Consider the following 18,776-nt stretch of genomic DNA (forward strand, 5'->3'; position numbering starts at 1 on the left):
CGTACTCCAAGGCCAAATTTGCCTGTTATTCCATGTGTTTCTTGACTTCCTACTTTTGCATTCCAGTCCCCTATAATGAAAAGGACATCTTCTTTGGGTGTTAGTCTAGAAGGCCTTGTAGGTCTTCATAGAACTGTTTAACTTCAGCTTCTTCAGCGTTACTGGTTGGGGCATAGACTTGGATTACTGTGATATTAAATGATTTGCCTTAGAAAGGAACAGAGATCATTCTGTTGTCTTTGAGATTGCATCCAAGTACTGCATTTGTACTCTTTTGTTGATTATGAGGGCTACTCCATTTCTTCTAAGGGATTCTTATCTCCATCATAGTTTGGCCTCAGGTCAAACAACAGGGAGGGAACACAGCCCCACCCATCAACAGAAAATTGGATTAGAGATTTACTGAGCATGGCCCTGCCCATCAGAACAAGACCCAGTTTCCCCCTCAGTCAGTCTCTCCCATTAGGAAGCTTCCATAAGCCTCTTATCTTTATCCATCAGAGGGCAGACAGAATGAAGACCACAATCACAGAAAACTAATCAAACTGATCACATGGACCACAGCCTTGTCTGACTCAATGAAACTATGAGCCATGCCCTGTAGGGCCACCCAAGATAGACAGGTCATGGTGGAGAGTTCTGACAAAACTTGGTCCACTGGAGAAGGGAATGGCAAACCACTTCAGCATTCTTGCCTTGAGAACCCCATGAACAGTTTGAAAAGGCAAAAAGATAGGACACTGAAAGAGGAACTCCCCAGGTTAGCAGATGCCCAATATGCTACTTGAGATCAATGGAGAAATGACCCCAGAAAGAATGAAGAGACGGAGCCAAAGCAAAAACAACACCCAGTTATGGATGTGACTGAGCATGGAAGTAAAGTCCGATGCTGTAAAGAGCAATATTGCATAGGAACCTGGAATGTTCGGGATATGAATCAAGGTCAATTGGAAGTGGTCAAACAGGAGATGGCAAGAGTGAACATCAACATTTTAAGAATCAGTGAACTAAAATGGACTAGAGTGGGTGAATTTAACTCAGCAGGGTATTGGGTTTTGTCAAATGCTTTTTTGCACCAACTGAGTTTATCACATAGGTTTTGTCATTTATTCTGTTAATATGATGGATTATATAGATTGATTTTTGGATGTTAAATTGACCTTGTGTTCATGGGATCAATCATACTTGGTCATGGTGTATAATCCTATTTAGAGATTGCAGAATTGGCTTCTAAGATTTCATCAAGGATTTTTGCATCTATATTCATGAAGGATATTGATCTGTAGCTTATAGCAAAATATTTATTGAGCAACTTACAAGCTAGGCATTGTTCTAGGTATTGGGGATTCTGCAATTTTTCAGAAGAGATTTTATTTTCAGAATATATATATATGATAAATATGTATATATATATGATGAAATATATATTTTCTCTCATGGAATTTACATTTAGGTGGGTGACTAGCGATGCAGCTCCCTACTCAATCTGATGTTTTTTTCCTCCTCTCTCTCATCAATGTCCCAGGTTCCAGCTTCAGTGCCTGTGTGCCTGACTCATAGAAAACTGGATGGTCAGTGTCTGGAGATTGGAAGGGGCCTACTTTCCGTTTTAAGTTACTATTCCTTTTTCCCCCTTTAATGGAAATGTTAATTGAATAATAGCATGCATATCGAGAAGTGCACACACTTATGTACCCTTTTGTGTCTAGGTTCTTTCACTCAGTATTATATGTTCGAGATGCATCCACATGGGCTCTGTGTTGTCATAGTTTATTCATCTCGTTTTTGTAGGCATGTCTTTTAATGCACTCTATTCATAACATCACAGATTTTTTCTTTTTACAAATTGAAGGCTGGTGACAAACCCTATGTTGTCAGTTGATGGTCAGAGTTTTTTAGCAGTTTTTTAAATTATGTATTAGTTTATTTGGCGGTGCCAAGCGTTGGTTGCAGTGGGATCTTTAGTCTTCCTTGTGGCACGCAGGCTCTTCTATTGTGGCATGTGGCATCTACTTCCCTGACCAGGGGTCAGACCCAGGCCCCCAGCATTTGGGAGAGTCTTAGCCATTAGGCCACCAGGGAAGTCAGCAATAAAGTACTTTTTAATAAAGGTACACCTACTTTTTTTTTTTTTTTAAGAAATAATGCCGTTGCACACAGTAGACTACAGTATAGTGTAAACATAACTTTTATATACACTGGGAAACCAAAAAAAAAAAAAATCATCTGACTCACTTTATTGTAATATTTGCTTGATTGCAGTGGTCTGAACCCACATCTCCATGTCTGTAGTGTTGCACTATACGAATATTCCGCAGTTAATCCATTCTACTGCAAATGGACATTTGGATTACTCCCTGTTTGGAGCTGTTACTAAATAGTACTGCTGTGCACAAGCGTGTGGCTCTGTCCTTAGATAAACATCTGCTCTCCTTTGGGCTGGATACCCAGGAGGGAAATGGGTCTCTCAAAGGATATGTTTAAGTTCAGTTTTAGTAGATTCTGCCAGTTTCCACAGAGGGATGTACAAAGTGGCCTCCCCCAGCAACGAATAGTAACTCCAGGTGCTGAACGCCCTGTAGTACTCTAAGGTATAGTCACCAACAGCCTAGAGCACTTGTAAGGAGCATACTGGTATCACATTATGATTGCAGTTGGCATTTCTGTAGCATCTAATGAAATTAAGCAGGAGATCCTACTCATTTTAAACATGACAGTTAAACAGAACAATCTGTCCACCCCAGGTCTTTTCTTTTTTTTTCCCCACAGACATTGCAGCTTTCTTAAGCATCCCTTGTATGCTAGTAGTAAAATCAAGAAGTCATTACTGTCTTGACATCTTCGATAGCCCCTGACCGGCTTTATATTTCCCCAGTAAGAAGAAGAAAAGTGACTCAGGGAAATCAGTCAACACCCCGCGGGACCGAGTGCCTACGTATCAGTATAACATGAATTTCGAGAAGGTGGGCAAATGTATCATCATAAACAACAAGAACTTCGACAGAATGACAGGTGGGCGCTGGGGGCACGGGCTCAGCCCTTCTGTTCCCTTCCAGTTCCTTCAGCTTCGTTCAGACTGGTATCAGACATTCGTCAGAAGACTGTCTACCTGCTATAGTAGACAGCCCCTCCGCAGGTGGCGTCACGAGTCCAGGAGAGAGGGATGAGGGGAAACTGGGAACTTTCAGTTTGAGATTCCCATCATGTGGATTGGCAGATGTGGGACTTGGACCAAAGGACTCAGGATGAAGGTGGGGGCGGGCTGTTTGGCGTTGGCCGAGCCAGGTGATGGGGCTTCCCAGGTGGTGCTAGTGGTAAAGAATCTGCCTGCCAGCGCAGGAGCCACAGGAGACGGAGGTTCGATCCCTGGGTGGGGAAGATCCCCTGGAGGAGGAAATGGCAACCCACCCCAGTATTCTTGCCTGGAGGGTCCCCATGCACAGAGGAACCTGGTGGGCTGCAGACCATGGGGCAGCAGAGTCATACATGACTGAGCATGAGTACAAGCCACGTGAAGGGGCTTACCTTTTGGTGGGGGAGTGGGGGGGCTTCACCTTCTGTGCATGTGGCGCCCATCAGTGAACTCGGCACTCGATTCCCACAGGAATGGGTGTCCGCAACGGCACAGACAAAGACGCAGAGGCTCTTTTCAAGTGCTTCCGGAGCCTGGGTTTCGATGTGGCTGTCTATAACGACTGCTCTTGTGCCAAGATGCAAGATCTACTGAAAAAAGGTACACTCCTGCCCCTCCTCCTTCAGCCATCTTCCTGCTCCCCAGTGGAGCCGGGCCCCACTTGTCTGAGAAGCTGCCTTCACGTGACGGGGGGTGGAATCTCAGCATGGGAGGCCTTTCCTTCCTCCAGGTGACTGCATACCTGTCTCCAGGACACCTGTCTCTCTTGGTAAACTTAGATTTCCCCCTCAAAGGAGGAAAGCAGCTTGCCTCACATCAATAGGTTCTGTAGCTACAGAACAGGCTCAACTTCAAAAGGCTAATAAAGTAGCAAATCTTACCTTTCTGTCCAGAACAGGGTTTAAATTTTCACTGGTGGCAGATAGAGAATAATAAATCCCCATACACTTCAGAACTACCTTACTTTTTACACAACATGTTCACAGAATTGTTTCTTTAGATCTTTAATGGAACCCCTGCTGTGTTGGCCAACATCATCACACCCATTTCATAAATGTAGGGACAGAGCTTTAGAGAGAGAATAAGGGTCATACTGAAGGCAGTTAGGAGGAGCAGAACCAAAATCCAAGTATTAACTAGTTCCAGAACAATTATGTTTTCTATTACCCCACACCTATCTAGTGGAAGCTACCTATGATATTCTCACATTTAGGGCAAATAATTGAAAGTAACACCCTCCCAACCTGTTAGACAGTGACCCATGGGCAGAGGGTAGACAGTTTCAACCACTGCTGCTTTTCTTAGATGTGCAGCTAAACAAGAAAAAGATCCCTCCTCCCACCTTATAACGCTCTCTCTTAAGTACCCATCTCTTACATTTTTAAAAACCAGGGATCTTTTCCTTACTTCTTCAAACAAGGATCTTAAGAGCCGACCTTCCGTACCCTAGTAGGCCACACGGTAGAGCGGACTGGAAATCACAAGTACACGTTTGGGGTCTAGTCCAAGTTTGAGCAGTCCAAGGGTGAGCAAGGCAGGGTGTCTATGCCCTCCTGGTTTTTTGCTTTCCTGAAATGTGGATCATGATACAGCAAGTCCTGCTTCTTGGGGTTGCAATTAGCGTTAGCTGAGGGAAAGCTTGTGAGCATGATTTGAGAAGGGTAATGCCCTATACAGATGTAAAGACTTGTCCCAATGGTAGTTTCTGTTCTTATGAAAAGTGAGTTATACTGGGACTTCCCTGGCGGTCAGGTGGCTTAAGACTGCATGCTCCCAATGCAGGGGGCCCAGGTTCAATCCCTGGTCAGGGAATTATTTCCCACATGCCACAACTAAGACTTCTTATGCCACAACTAAAAAGTTCCCACATTCCACAAGGAAGATTGAAGTTCCACATGCTGCTACTAGGATTCCACACAGCCAAATAAGTAAATAAAAATAAATATTTTTAAAAAAGCAGATTTTACCACCTAAGCCCAGGTCATGTCAGGATCACAGAATTCTCATTTATCGTCCTATTGAAATAGTAACGTGGTGATTTTTCTTGACAGGGCAAAGTTCTAGGACGTCTCTGAGATGCCATTTTTTATCAGTGAAATAAAAATAAATGAGGCCTACTTCAAGGGGCTCTTGTAGAGATTAAGTAAGGTAGCTCGGGCAAAGTACCTAGATCACTGCTGCAGTAGGTGTTCAGGAAATTCTTTTACTACTATTATTTTTTTGGCCACATCACAGCTTGTGGAATTTTAGCTCCCCAACCAGGAATCAAACCCAGGCCCTCAGCAGTGAGAGCATGGAGTCCTAACCACTTGACTGCCAGGGAATTAAGAAATTCTAAATCTTACTCTTCTCTCATCACTGATGAAGAGAAGAGAAGAAGAAAGGTTATAGTACATAGTTCTAGTTGGCTAGTTAGTTAGAACCGTGGAATCTTAGATGAGATCAAGCTAAGCCAACTTACTGGGGCTTCCCAGGTGGCGCTAGTGGTAAAGAACCCGCCTGCCAATGCAGGAGAGAGGTAAGAGATCCACATTTGATCGGATCTCCTGGTCGGGAAGATCCCCTGGAGGAGGGCGTAGCAAGCCACTCCAGTATTCTTGCCTGAAGAATCCTGTGGACAGAGGAACCTGGTGGGCTACAGTTCACGGGATCTCAAAGAGTTGGACACAGCTGAGCGACTAACACTTTCTTTCTTTCTTTTCTTTTCAGTAAAAGTAATACATTCACCTTGTTTGGCAACCACCACCACCCACCTCCAGAAGAACTCTTTTCATCTTGCACAACTGAAACTCTGTCCCCATTAAACCCTAAGGCCCCACTTCCCATCCCCTCAACCCCTGGTAACCACCATTCTGCTTCTGCCTTGGTGAACCTGATTACCCTAAGAACCTCATATACGTGAAATCATAGAGCATCTTTGCTTCAGTCAGTGTCTTGTTTCACCTAGCATGTTTTATTTTCTTTAACAAATACTTGCTTGATACTCATGTGGTCTGCTTTGCAAATATCAACCCATTTAATGGATAGCTCCATTTTACAGACAAGAAAACCAAGACACAAAATGGTTAAGCAGCTTGCCCAATGTCACAGACCTAACCAAGGCCCCAGCCTTTAGCAGCCCAATATGCTGTCCCAGGAGCTGCCTGAAGCCCGCTTGCCTGTGGGATTCTCTTCCACGTGAGGCAGCCTCGTTCTGGTTTCAGACTCAGTGGGAATTCTAGAATTCTCCCTCTAACCTCTCCTCAGGGTCATACAGGGGTGCTCCTCCACCCTCTGCCTGTCCCTCTTCGTCAGTGGCAGCTGCCAGACTGGAAGGGAATAGTACCTCTGAGGTCCCACACCCAGGAGTCATATTTTAACTTTTCAATGTTTCGATGGCTTGCAGCTTCTGAAGAAGACCACAGAAATTCAGCCTGCTTCGCCTGCATCTTATTAAGCCATGGAGAAGAAAATTTAATTTATGGAACAGATGGCAAGACAGCAATAAAGGATTTAACAGCCCATTTTAGGGGGGATCGATGCAAAACCCTGTTAGAGAAACCCAAACTCTTCTTCATTCAGGTAATCCCTTTGCGGAGTCTATAGAGAGACTTCCCTGGTAGTCCAGTGGCTAAGACTCTGCACTCCCAATGCCAGGGGCCCAGGTTCAATCCCTGGTCGGGGAACTGGATCCCACATGTCATAACTAAGTGCAACTAAGCTGCAGCTAAGACCCAGCACAGACAAATAAATTAATTTTCTTTATGAAAATAATTTTAAAAAAAGAAGTCAATAGAAATGAAAAAAGATTACAGAGTGACTTGGCTTGTATCATTTTTTACAACTCTACATGCTGTTTCCATTGGGGTATGCAAATTTAGGTTGTATTTTTCTACCTCTAATGCTTGGCATCTATATTTGCATTGGATCACAAATTATCTGAGTTTAAGACATTATAGTCTTTTTATTTGCTCTGCTTACTAATTCAACACATCTTCAGATTATCTTGGACATCATTGTGTTGTTGGTACATGCCAAGCACAGTTCTAGGACTGCATTGGGATACAGCTGTGAATAACACACGTGTTCCTATTCTCAGCTTCATGCAGCCATCTCTGCTTTGATTTTAGGCTTGCCGGGGGACAGAGCTCGATGACGGGATCCAGGCCGACTCAGGACCGATCAATGACACTGATGCTAATCCCCGATATAAGATCCCAGTTGAAGCCGACTTTCTCTTTGCCTATTCCACTGTTCCAGGTATCAAGTCCCTTGGCTGCTAACCACACTGTGCATCCCACTTTCGAAATGGAGACTTGGAGCTGTGTTAGTTTCCTATTGCTGCAGTGATAAATCGCGCCAAACATGGTGGCTGAACCCACACAAATGTATCCTCTTACAGTTTTGCAGGTCAGAATTCCAGAATGGACAGCAGTTCCCTCTAGAGACTGTAGGGGGCGCAAATCCACAGCCTTGCTTTCCCAGCATGTTGAGAACTGCCTGCATTCCTTGGCCTGTGGCCCCCTTCCCCCAGCTTCAAAGCCGGCAGCCTCATACCTGACCCTCCTTCCATCCTTACGTTGTTCTCTCTGACCCTTTTGTAAGGGCTCCTGGGGTTAGATTAGTCCCGTCTGGATAATCCCAGGATAATTTCTCCATCTTGTTTCCTTGACCTCAGCCCCATCTGTGAAGTTCCCACCTTTTTGGCACCAGGGACATGATTCATGGAAAATAGGTTTTCCATGGACCAGGGTGGGGGTGGATGGTTTCCAGATGAGTCAAGCACATTACATGTATTGTGCACTTTATTTCTATGATTATTACATCAGCTCCACCTCAGGTCATCAGGCATTAGATCCTGAGGACCCCTGCTTTATGGCATGAGCATTTCTGAGGGCCACTGTTCTGCTTACCATGGGGATATAGACACTTTTCTCTCCAAAAGAAAGCTGAATTCTCTCATTTATGATGATTATTATTATTGGCAATTATAAGAACAAGCATGCCTATGGTACCTATTTACTGAGTGTTTTTCATGTCTTTTACCCTGAAATAATTGTGTAGTAGTTAGGAAAGGTGTTACTTCTGTCCTCATTTTACAGATAGAAAAACAAATTGAGCTTGAGTAAGTTTAAGTGACCTGCCCAAGGTCCTATAGAGATTTTCATACATAATAGAGTTATATAGCTCAGACCAGGATTCCTTTAAACAAGCCTGTAAACAAGCACCAGAAATGCCAGCAGCAAGCAAGCCTCCCTCTTGTTTGGGTTTGCCTGAGCAAGTTCAGTGAAGCTCCATTGTTTGGGGTAAAAACCATCACTCAGACTTCTCCCACCCATGATAGTAGGTTGTCCAGTGCTTGGTATAGAAGTACTGGTTACAGTAAGTTGGCTGTTGTGTTTGGAAAACCAGCTCTGGCAAGATGTACAGATGGGATTTTGTGAGAATGAAAACTTCCCAGTTTTAAGAATCCTGTAAAAAAGAAATTTGGTTCCTGCCCTTGAGAGGAAGGCAGAGTCATAAGAGCATATAGTTGTATGATCCAACCTGTCAGTCGAGTTGGAGGGGCCCTAAGCCAGGTCTGGCAGAACTGAAGGAAGAAGGGTGAACTCTAAGGGTGACTTCTGGGGAGGCAGGTGAGAGAGGCTTCCGAAGAAAGAACTTCTATAACCAAGTCTTAAAAAATCAAATAACAGGAGGAAGGTTGAAATGGCTTATCAGACAGAGTGCCAGGGGCAGGTGGCTCAGTGCATTGGTAAAACTCAAGAGCCGGACCACAGGGTGTGTTAGTCTTTTCAGGCAGCTCTAACATAAGTCCACAGGCTAGGGAGCAGAAGTTCATTTTTCACAGTTCTGGAGGTTGAGATCAAGGTGCCAGGCATTGTGGCTTCTGATGAGAGCTGCTACCCTAGCTTGTAGACCACTGCCTCTTCATTGACGTGGCCCAGGGAGGGGAGAGAGGCCGTAGCATGGGGTATGACTGGGCATGTTGTTGTTGTTGTTCATTAGCCAAGTTGTGTCCAACTGTTCATGACCCCATGGACTGCAGGACTGGGCATGAACAAGGTTCAATCCTAGACAGGGAAATGGGGACCCAGTTGTGGTGGGCCCTGCAGGATGTGCTAAGCAGCCTAAATTTCACCCTCATATAGAAGGAACCATTTTAGGTGAGAGAGTGATGTCAACTTAAAAAATATTCACAACCTAAAACTTGAGAGTTATGTTTGATTACATGGAAATTTTTAGGACTTAAGCCCTGGAGATAGCATCTCAGGTAATCTTGGAAGAACTCCAAGGAGACAAGGGAAGGAGCCAGGTTATATAGAAGTTTTGCAACAAAAGGGCAGGTAGTTTGAACATCAAAAGGCTATTGTTAATTAAAGAAAACCAGATAACCCAAATTAATCTAATGCTTCTCTAAGTATGGGAAGATGCAAGCGTCTGAACTGCCTGAAATCACTGCTTTCGTCTGCATCAACTACTGGGGCCAGTATCCTGTGTTTTTCACAGCCTGAGCTCCCTTGAAGCTCACCATCAGGAGTGGCTGCAGTCTGATGGCTGCTAGATCACAGGGATTCTTCTCCTTCCTGAGTGCCCTTTGGGCTCACCAGCTTACATCGGAGAGCTGCAGTCACTGATGACTATGACATCCTCGTTTACTGAGCAGGAAATATTCCGTTTCTCACGGACAACATGAGATCTGTGTTTTAGAATGATTCCCTGTAGTACAGAGTTTGGAGGACACCTATCCAGTATGGGTAAGTGGGGACTGCTGTCATTTCAGAAGAGCACATGTGAAGGCCCCAGTCACAAACAGCTCCTTCTGGGTAGTGAGCAAAGCAGCAGCCAGGTCAGCTGACTTCATCTCCTTTCTCTTCTCCCACTGAAGGCTATTATTCATGGAGGAACCCAGGGAGTGGCTCCTGGTTTGTGCAGGCCCTCTGCTCCATCCTGAATGAGCATGGGAAGAGCCTGGAGATCTTGCAGATCCTCACCCGGGTGAATGACAGGGTGGCCAGGCACTTTGAATCCCAGTCTGATGACCCACGCTTCCACGAGAAGAAGCAGATTCCATGTGTGGTCTCCATGCTCACCAAGGAACTCTACTTCTGAAGATAATTCATTCCAGGGGTGCATTCCAGCTGAGAAGCTACAGATCATTTGTTGATGAATCAGAAAATTTTTTTTGGTAATGCTCTTAAAAGATCCAGAAATTCTAAAAGATTTTAATTTCAGGAAAATTATTGATTCAACGGGAAAGAAACTCTATGGTGCTGTCTTACGGTCTCTGACTTTTCAGAGACTTTTTTTTTTACATTGTTATCCATTTGATGACTTTTTCTCTTAAGATTCATTTTGTTTGTCTTTCTCCTTGTTGTTGCACTTAGTACATACAACAAAAATGACCTCTGCAGATGACTTTTGACTGTGTCCACCATGACTGGTGGTGACTTTGGTAGACTGTCAGAGTCATATTCGTACCTGGCAAAGAGAGTCCTTGACAAAAAACAGCCAAAGGAATATTCATTCGCCTGTATTGCAGAAAGTGGAATATCGAATGTGGTTTGAGTGAATTTTTCATTGACTTAGGGAAGATTCTTGTGCAAAAATTCCCAGATATGTTAAGGGGGGGGGGGAATAAAATGATTCTAATATGTAGTAGTCAGGATCCAGTCAAGAAAACGGAAACCATTCTAGGTATTTCAGTAGAGGGAATTTAATAGAGGAAATTGACATACGTAGATGATGAAAGATAAGATAAATGAAAGGAAGCTGTAACCCAGGTGGCACTAGTGATGAAGAACCCGCCTGCCAGTGCAGGAGAGGTAAGATCCCTGGGTCAGGAAGGTTCCCCTGGAGGAGAGCATAGCAACCCACTCCAGTATTCTTGCCTGGAGAATCCCATGAACAGAGGAGCCTGGTGGGCTATAGGCCACAGAGTCACAGAGTCAGACACGACAGAGGTGACTTGACGTGCACATGCTTAGGGTTATGAGGAGGTGTGGTTCCTTAAGTCTGGAAACTGGGATCCTGCACAGGAGCTGGAACCATGGTGGGGCTGCCTGGTGGGAGCTGGACCACCCGGGAGTTGTAGGAAATGAAGCAATGGCACGGACAAAGCCACTGCCCAAGATGAAGCAACACCAGATGAGTCAGACCTGGAAAAATTCCTGATTTTTTCCACCTCTCCTCCTGCCCTGTAGTCTTCCTTCAACACCTTACCCTTCCAGCTCTACCGGAAGCCATCTGGCAACGGTCCTTGGGAGTGTGATTTCCTGCAATACAGAGCCTAGCCAGGCATAGTGAGGCAGAGAAGGAACGAGAAATGGTTACAGGCCTGGCTCACAATGTGAACAGAAGGAATTCTATTCCCTGTGTTCAGCGATTCATCCATTCAGTCATTTATTCATTGAGTTGTCAGACAATCTGTGTATTACCTGCTATGTGCAAAATCATCTGTTTTAGCTTAATAATCTACCTGGAACTTTTTAGGTTATCCCAAGCCTTATTCTGAGTAAATTTTTGTTACCTCTAATTCTCTAAGTGGAGAAAGGTTTATGGTGAAAATGTTTGCCCTGTGTTTTCAAGGTGATGTTCTCTTTTGAATTCTTGATAAGTACTGTTTTATTTTGCCTAGTAACTTGTTAACAAGTGTTTATATTTATTGATTAAAATGTGGTTGTTTAATTCCTAATCTGCTCAGTTTGCTTTCCTTTTGAAGTTTTTGTTTGTTTCTTTTTTTATGGCAGTTGGAAAATGAGAAAACAGGATAAGAACTGACCCTATGACTTGACCTCAACACAAAACGTAATTCCATGATTTCTTTTGAAGCTAGGACACTAATAAAACAACAAGTAAATAATCACTTAGGAAGCTGCAAATTTTCACATAAACGGCTAATGAACCTGTAAAACTATTTGTGATGGACTGGCATTTATTAATCTGGCAACAAAATCAGATCGTGTAAAAGTATCTTCTTTCAATGAAAGAACTAATTTAAGGCCAGTTTCTTAGACCTGTCCCTGGTTTCCTGCCATCTAAAATATACCAAATGTTCACAACGTAAGTGGTGAACATGAATCAAGACAATCAACAACCATCTACCCCACTGTTCTCAGAATTCACTGGCTGTTCTTTGGGAAATAGGCCATCCTATTAAAGTTCCCTATGTTAGAATGCCCAAGTGCATTGTAATTTGAAGTAAATATCATAGCACTCTAGTTATTTGCCTTGTAATCTTCATTAAATAAGCAGACGTGATCAGCATTAATGTCAGCATTAATTTTTTTTTTTTTTAGTTCTCTGAGCAGTCATAGGTATTAAGTTTATAAATTATGAATATTACCTCATGCTTCTTAGTCCCAAGATATAAATCACCGTTAGAAAATAGCCTTTGTCTTGGAGTACGTCATGGGGTAGATGCTCTCATTTACCAAGATCCTATCTCAAGTTGTTTATGTATTCATACCCATCTCCATTCTTAAACTTTTTGATCTCTTTATAATCTGAAATTCTGATGAAAAATTACTCTTAAGGAGAACTCAATCCTGGTGAATACACATTCCTGGTTATTGTTACTTAGAGTCCGAGCTTCCTCCTTGCAAAAATAACAAGCAGAGTGCTGACGTCTATGAGGAAGATGCTTCCCTTGGCAACATAGGCTCAAGTCTGGGTTTCTATTTGCTTTTTCTCAAGATGCCACTGGCCTATTTTAAGTACCAGCTTTAGGCTCTGCCCTGAGCTTTTTCCTCTGAGCAAACTTCCATAAACCATCAGAAGCTGATGATATTTGTAAATTGCCCAAAATAGGTCTCTCTACTAGGATGCAGTGTATTCAGCATGGTTTAAGACCTCAAGGAAACCAAGAAAGAAGATAATGTTCACTGAAAGGACATGGACACTTGTCCAGCCTTGCAGTGCATCACCCGAAATCTTTGGTCTAGATATTCTGGGCACCGAGGATTGCCTCTTGACTTCCTAGAAACACCCTTCTGTCTGGCTTTCCATCTGGCAGGTTCTTTTCCATCAGATGTCTGGACAGGTGAGAAGCTGTGGTGGTCACCAATTTAAAGCAGCAGCAGTGCATCTGATCTTTAGGCAGGGACACAAAGAACAGTAGCCCCAGGTAGCACGCATTTCTGAAGGAAAGTTATCCTTTAGAGTTCTGCAAAGAACTTCAGAGTTCTTTGCAAAAATGTGCAAGGTCAAAAGGTTCTTTTACACTGTTTTGCCTTATAAATGTTTTTGCCTTGTAAATACAATGTCTGTGCCCTACAACATCCACATCCCCTGGGGGCTTGTCAGAAATGCAGAATCCCAGGCCCTGCCCCAGACATGTTCAACAAGAACTTAAATTTTAACCCAGAGCCCCAGGGGTCCACATGCATGTGACAGTTTGAGAAACTCAGTTTTGACGGCAAGGATGACTTGTTTACACCTTCCCCTGTGCCCTGAAGCTGGAGTTTCATAATATTTTTCTGTTTTTTGATCACTAAGTCGTGTCCAACACTTTGTGACCCCATGGACTGCAGCACACCAGGCTACTCTGTCCTCCACTGTCTCCCAGAGTTTGCTCATATTCACGTCCATTGAGTCAGTGATGCTATATAACCGCCTCATCCTCGGCTGCTTGCCTCTCCTTTTGCCTTCAGTCTTTCGCAGCATCAGGGACTTTTCCAATGAGTTGGCTCTTTGCATCAGGTGGCCAAAGTATTGGAACTTCAGCTTCAGCATCAGTCTTTCCAATGAATATTAAGGGTTGATTTCAGGGAATGGCTACTCTCCAGTATTCTGGCCTGGAGAACTCCATGGGGTCACAAAGAGTCAGACATGACTGAGCCACTTTCACTCTCATGTTCCCTTTAGGATTGACTGATTTGATCTCCTTGCTATCCAAGGGACTCTCAAGAGTCTTCTCCAGCACCACAATTTGAAAGCATCAATTCTGCGGCGCTCAGCCTTCTTCCTAGTCCAGCTCTTACATCCATACATGACTAATGGAAAAACCATAACTTTGAGTATACAGACATTTGTCAGGAAAGTGATGTCTTTAGTTTTTTATATGCTGTCTAGGTTTGTATAGCTTTCCTTCCAAGGACCAAGCGTATTTTAATGTCATGGCTCATGGATGATTTCTTTTAGGATTGACTGGTTTGGTCTCCTTGTAGTCCAAGGGACTCCCAAGAGTCTTCTCTAGCACCATGTGCCTAAAAAGAATTCATGAAAGAACATAACATGTTTTGGAGCTTTCACAGAAGACATGTTTCAAGCATGTTTTAATCTTCAGCAAAATCTTGGAAAATTATACAATGCCATTAATCTCCATGGTATTCTTTCTATGCCCATCTCCATTTTAAGTGCACCTTCTGCTGAATAATACAATAAGATTGTTTACATGTTCTCAAAGTATTTGAGAATGTGAATTGCAGGCTTTAAAATGTCTCATAGACTGAATGGGATTAAGGGAGCCATTCTTTGCATGGTTTTGTCACAGGCACAAGTTGTTGTGCACTGAAACCACAGATCCTTTCTCTTCCCACCTGTCCTCCCAGTCGAGAGAATAATTGCCTCTCCCTGCCAGTGTGCTCTCAGGCCATAGATCACCCTTGATAGATTTCAGTACTTTGCTTTGGATCAGATGGTAAATAATTCTGATTCATAAATCATTAGCACAGACACACTAAGCACACATTTGGAAGGTCCCAGCCAGCACCACAGTGTTGGTGTGGACATGGAAACACCATTAGCTTGCAAGTTCATGCTTGACTAACCATCTAAAAGCACACAATCAACACCTGAAAAGCCAAAAGCCAGATATGATAAGTTGACTTTAGCGTGAACTTTGGTTTATATAAATATTAATGACACCACAATTTTCTAATAAATTTGTTTTAAGCATTTAAAGCCAAACTGTCAAAGGATTTACGTTTGGAAGGCACTTGGGCTTATAAAAGCAGGAATACAAGCCAGGCATTTCTTGAGCTTTGATGGCCAGATCCAGGTAGATGGCATGAGGTTCAGAAAGAATTTGGGAGAAAGGGAGGTAGAAACAGTCTGATAGGTTTGGTCTAAACTGCTAGTTCCAGGGAGTTGCCAACTGGTCTAATGGTTTGCAACTCCATGCTTTCACTGCTGTGGCCTTAAGTTCAGTCCCTGGTGGGGGAACTGAGATCCCACAAGCTGTGCAGCACAGCCAAAGAGTAAAAACGAAATAAAATAAGTTGCTAGTTCCAGCTTCAGTTGTTTGAGGCATATCTCAGTCCTCACAACATCAAATTCTTTCTTATGAGTCAGCATTAGCAGAGGTGCTTTTAACCATCAATATTAAGAAACGGCTCTGGATGCTTCCCTAGTGGTTGAGAATTTGCCTTGCAATGCAAGAGACACCAGATCCATCCCTGGTCCAGGAGGACCCCACATGCCACAGAGCATGTGCCACAGCTACCAAGCCCACATGCTCCAGCTACTGAAACCCACATGCCTAGAGTCCGTGCTCTGAAACGAGAAGCCACCAAATGAGAAGTCCGTGCATCCGCAAGTAGAGTTGCATTCCAGACAAAACTTGTGTGCAGCAACAAAGACCCACCACAGCAAAAAAAAAAAGAGAAAAAGTAGGTAAATAACTAACTAACTAAATAATAAATAGATCTTTGAAATAAAGAAACTTGGCTCTGAGTCCCATTAAAAGATAAACTGAGGCAAACTAAAATTTTAGGAATTTATTTAAGCCAAAGGGGAAGTGGTTAGAAGTGCTCCCTAAAGGGAGCTGGGGCAAATCTTTTACAGGGAAAAAGTGGAAGCAAAGTAAGGAAATTCTTGATTGGCTGTAGCTTAAACCCAGGTTGGCTGTGATTGGTTGCCCTTAGCTTTCTCTTTCCTAAACCTGAGATGCTTATAGGCTTAGATTTTGATTTGCTTATGTCGGTGCAGCAGCACAGTTACTCAACCACTCAGTTGTGTCTGACTCTGCGTGACCCCATGGACTGCAGCACTCCAGGCTTCCCTGTCCTTCACTATCTCCCAGAGTTTGCTCAAACTCATGTCCGTTGAATTGGTGATGCCATCCAACCATCTCATCCTTTGTTGTCCCCTTCTCCTCCTGCCCTCAATCTTTCCCAGCATCAGGGTCTTTTCCAATGAGTCTGCTCTTCGTATCAGGTGGCCAATGTATTGGAGCTTCAGCTTCAGCATCAGTCTTTCCAATGAATATTCAGGGTTGATTTCCTTTAGGATTGACTGGTTTGATCTCCTTGCTGTCCAAGATACCAAGAGTCTTCCCCAGCACCACGGTTCAAAAGCATCAATTCTTCAGTGCTCAGCCTCCTTTATGGTCCAACTCTCATATCCATACATGACTACTGGAAAAACCATAGCTTTGGTTTTATGAACCATTGTTGGCAAAGTGATGTCTCTGATTTTTAATGTGCTCTCTAGGTTTGTCTGAGGTCTCCCAAGTACAGGCATGACACCAAACATTGATTTATGCAGCAAACATTTAAAGAGCACTGCTAAATCCCAGATGTTTTATTAGGGGTGCAGCTAAAAAGATGGCCAAGAAATGATACTTACCCCAGAGGAGGCAAAGAAATCACTCCAGTAAAATAGTGACTTATTTTTGTTTATTAATTGAGCTGTGCATTCATTACTCTGGGAGGTTGGTCCTGGGTGTTCATTGGAAGGACTGATACTGAAGCTGAATGATACAATAAGATTTTTTACATGTTCTCAAAGTATTTGAGAATGTGAATTGCAGGCTTTAATAGGCATAGAGGTATCCCTCTGCCTAGGAATTCAGAGGGGTTCCCAGAGGATATATGTAACTGTCTTCCATTTTAGCCTCCCAACAAGGCTGAGAGGAGGCAGCAGACACAGGAAACGAAGGTCAGTAGGTAGAAAATGTTTACTTTCACTTCAGTTCAGTTCAGTTGCTCAGTCATGTCCGACTCTTTGCAACAACATGGACTGCAGCACTCCAGGCTTCCCTGTCCATCACCAACTCCCCAAGTTCACTCAAACTCATGTCCATTGAGTCAGTGATGCCATCCAACCATCTCATCCTCTGTCTTCCCCTTCTCCTCCCGCCTTCAATCTTTCCAGCATCAGGATCTTTTCCAATGAGTTGGTTCTTCACATCAGGTAGCAAAAGTATTGGAATTTCAGCTTCAATATCAGTCCTTCCAATGAACACCCAGGACCAATCTCCTTTAGGATGGACTGGTTGGATCTCCTTGCAGTCCAAGGGACTCTCAAGAGTCTTCTCCAACACCACAGTCCAAAATCATCAATTCTTTGTGCTCAGCTTTCTTTACTGTAGTGATTCTCAAGTATTAGGTGCCTGAAAACCCTGGAGGATCTGTGTTTGAAGCGGTTTCTTGCACCCCTCTTCACTTCTATTGTAATTCAGCATTTCTGGGTTGGAGATCAGGAATGTGCACATTTAACAAAAGTGCCTGGAGATCCTGATGTAGGTGGTCCAAGGACAGTGTACTCTATACTGATATTAAAAGATTCCCTTGCAGATCAGCATGAGTGGCAGTAAAACCTCAATTAAACATCTAGGAAAAACCATGAAAGGTACAGCCATTCATTGGCTATAATCATATCTGGTGACTTAGTCACTTTGGACTGCTGACAAATTTCTATAGAATGAGAGGCTTAAACAACATTTATTTCTCACAAATCTGGGGTCTATAAAGTCCAAGATCAAGGTACCAGCAGATTTGATGTCTGGTGTAAACCTGCTTTCTAGTTCAAAGATGGCTACCTTCTCACTGTATCCTCACATGGCAGAATGAGCAAGAGAATTCTCTGGGAGTCTCTCCTATAAGGGCACTAATCCCATTCATGAGGGCTTCACCCTCATGACCTAATCATCTCCCTCAAAGCCCCCTTCCTAGAGAAGGATCAAATCAACAAAATTAGAAATGAAAAATGAGAGGTTACAACAGACAATGCAGAAATACGAAGAATTCAGTTCAGTTCAGTTGCTCAGTCGTGTCCGACTCTTTGCGACCCCATGGACTACAGCATGCCAGCCTTCCCTGTCCATCACCAACTCCCAGAGTTTACTCAAACTCATGTCCATCGAGTCAGTGATGCCATCCAGCCATCACATCCTCTGTTGTCCCCTTCCTCTCCTGCCTTCAATCTTTCCCAGCATCAAGGTCTTTTCAAATGAGTCAGTTTTTCACATCAGGTGGACAAAGTATTGGAGTTTCAGCTTCAGGATCAGTCCTTCCAATGAATATTCAGGACTGATTTCCTTTAGGATGGACTGGTTGGATCTCCTTGCAGTCCAAGGGACTTTCAAGAGTCTTCTCCAACACCACAGTTCAAAAGCATCAATTCTTCAGCTCTCAGCTTTCTTTATAGTCCAACTCTCACATCCATCCATGACTATTGGAAAAACCATAGCTTTGAGTAGACAGACCTTTGTTCACAAAGTAATGTCTCTGCTTTTGAATATGCTGTCTAGGTTGGTCATAACTTTTCTTCCAAGGAGCAAGCATCTTTTAATTTCATGGCTGCAGTCATCATCTGCAGTGATTTTGGAGCCCCAAAACATAAAGTCTGTCACTATTTCCACTGTTTCCCCATATATTTGCCATGAAAGGATGGGACCAAATGCCATGATCTTACTTTTCTGAATGTTGAGTTTTAACAA

The 18,776-nt window shown here is 43.4% G+C and overlaps 1 protein-coding gene and 1 non-coding gene across 6 annotated transcripts in view; both read left to right on the plus strand.

The window, feature by feature from the left end:
- Positions 1-11,807, plus strand: part of CASP7 (caspase 7) — a 42,540-nt gene extending 30,733 nt beyond the window's left edge. For all 5 annotated transcript variants that reach the window (XM_040255027.1, XM_040255026.1, XM_040255029.1 and 2 more), the window contains 5 exons: positions 2,876-3,012; positions 3,605-3,733; positions 6,519-6,694; positions 7,243-7,372; positions 10,002-11,807. In XM_040255027.1, coding sequence (XP_040110961.1) covers positions 2,876-3,012; positions 3,605-3,733; positions 6,519-6,694; positions 7,243-7,372; positions 10,002-10,225 — 796 coding nt within the window. In that variant the 3' untranslated portion in view covers positions 10,226-11,807. The remainder of the gene's footprint in view (positions 1-2,875; positions 3,013-3,604; positions 3,734-6,518; positions 6,695-7,242; positions 7,373-10,001) is intronic.
- TRNAG-CCC lies at positions 6,726-6,798 on the plus strand. Its single transcript has one exon. It is a non-coding gene; the product is annotated as a tRNA-Gly (tRNA).
- Positions 11,808-18,776: the final 6,969 nt, after the last annotated feature.

Source organism: Oryx dammah, unplaced genomic scaffold (genome assembly GCF_014754425.2).
Source record: "Oryx dammah isolate SB20612 unplaced genomic scaffold, SCBI_Odam_1.1 HiC_scaffold_14, whole genome shotgun sequence".
NCBI lineage: Eukaryota > Metazoa > Chordata > Mammalia > Artiodactyla > Bovidae > Oryx > Oryx dammah.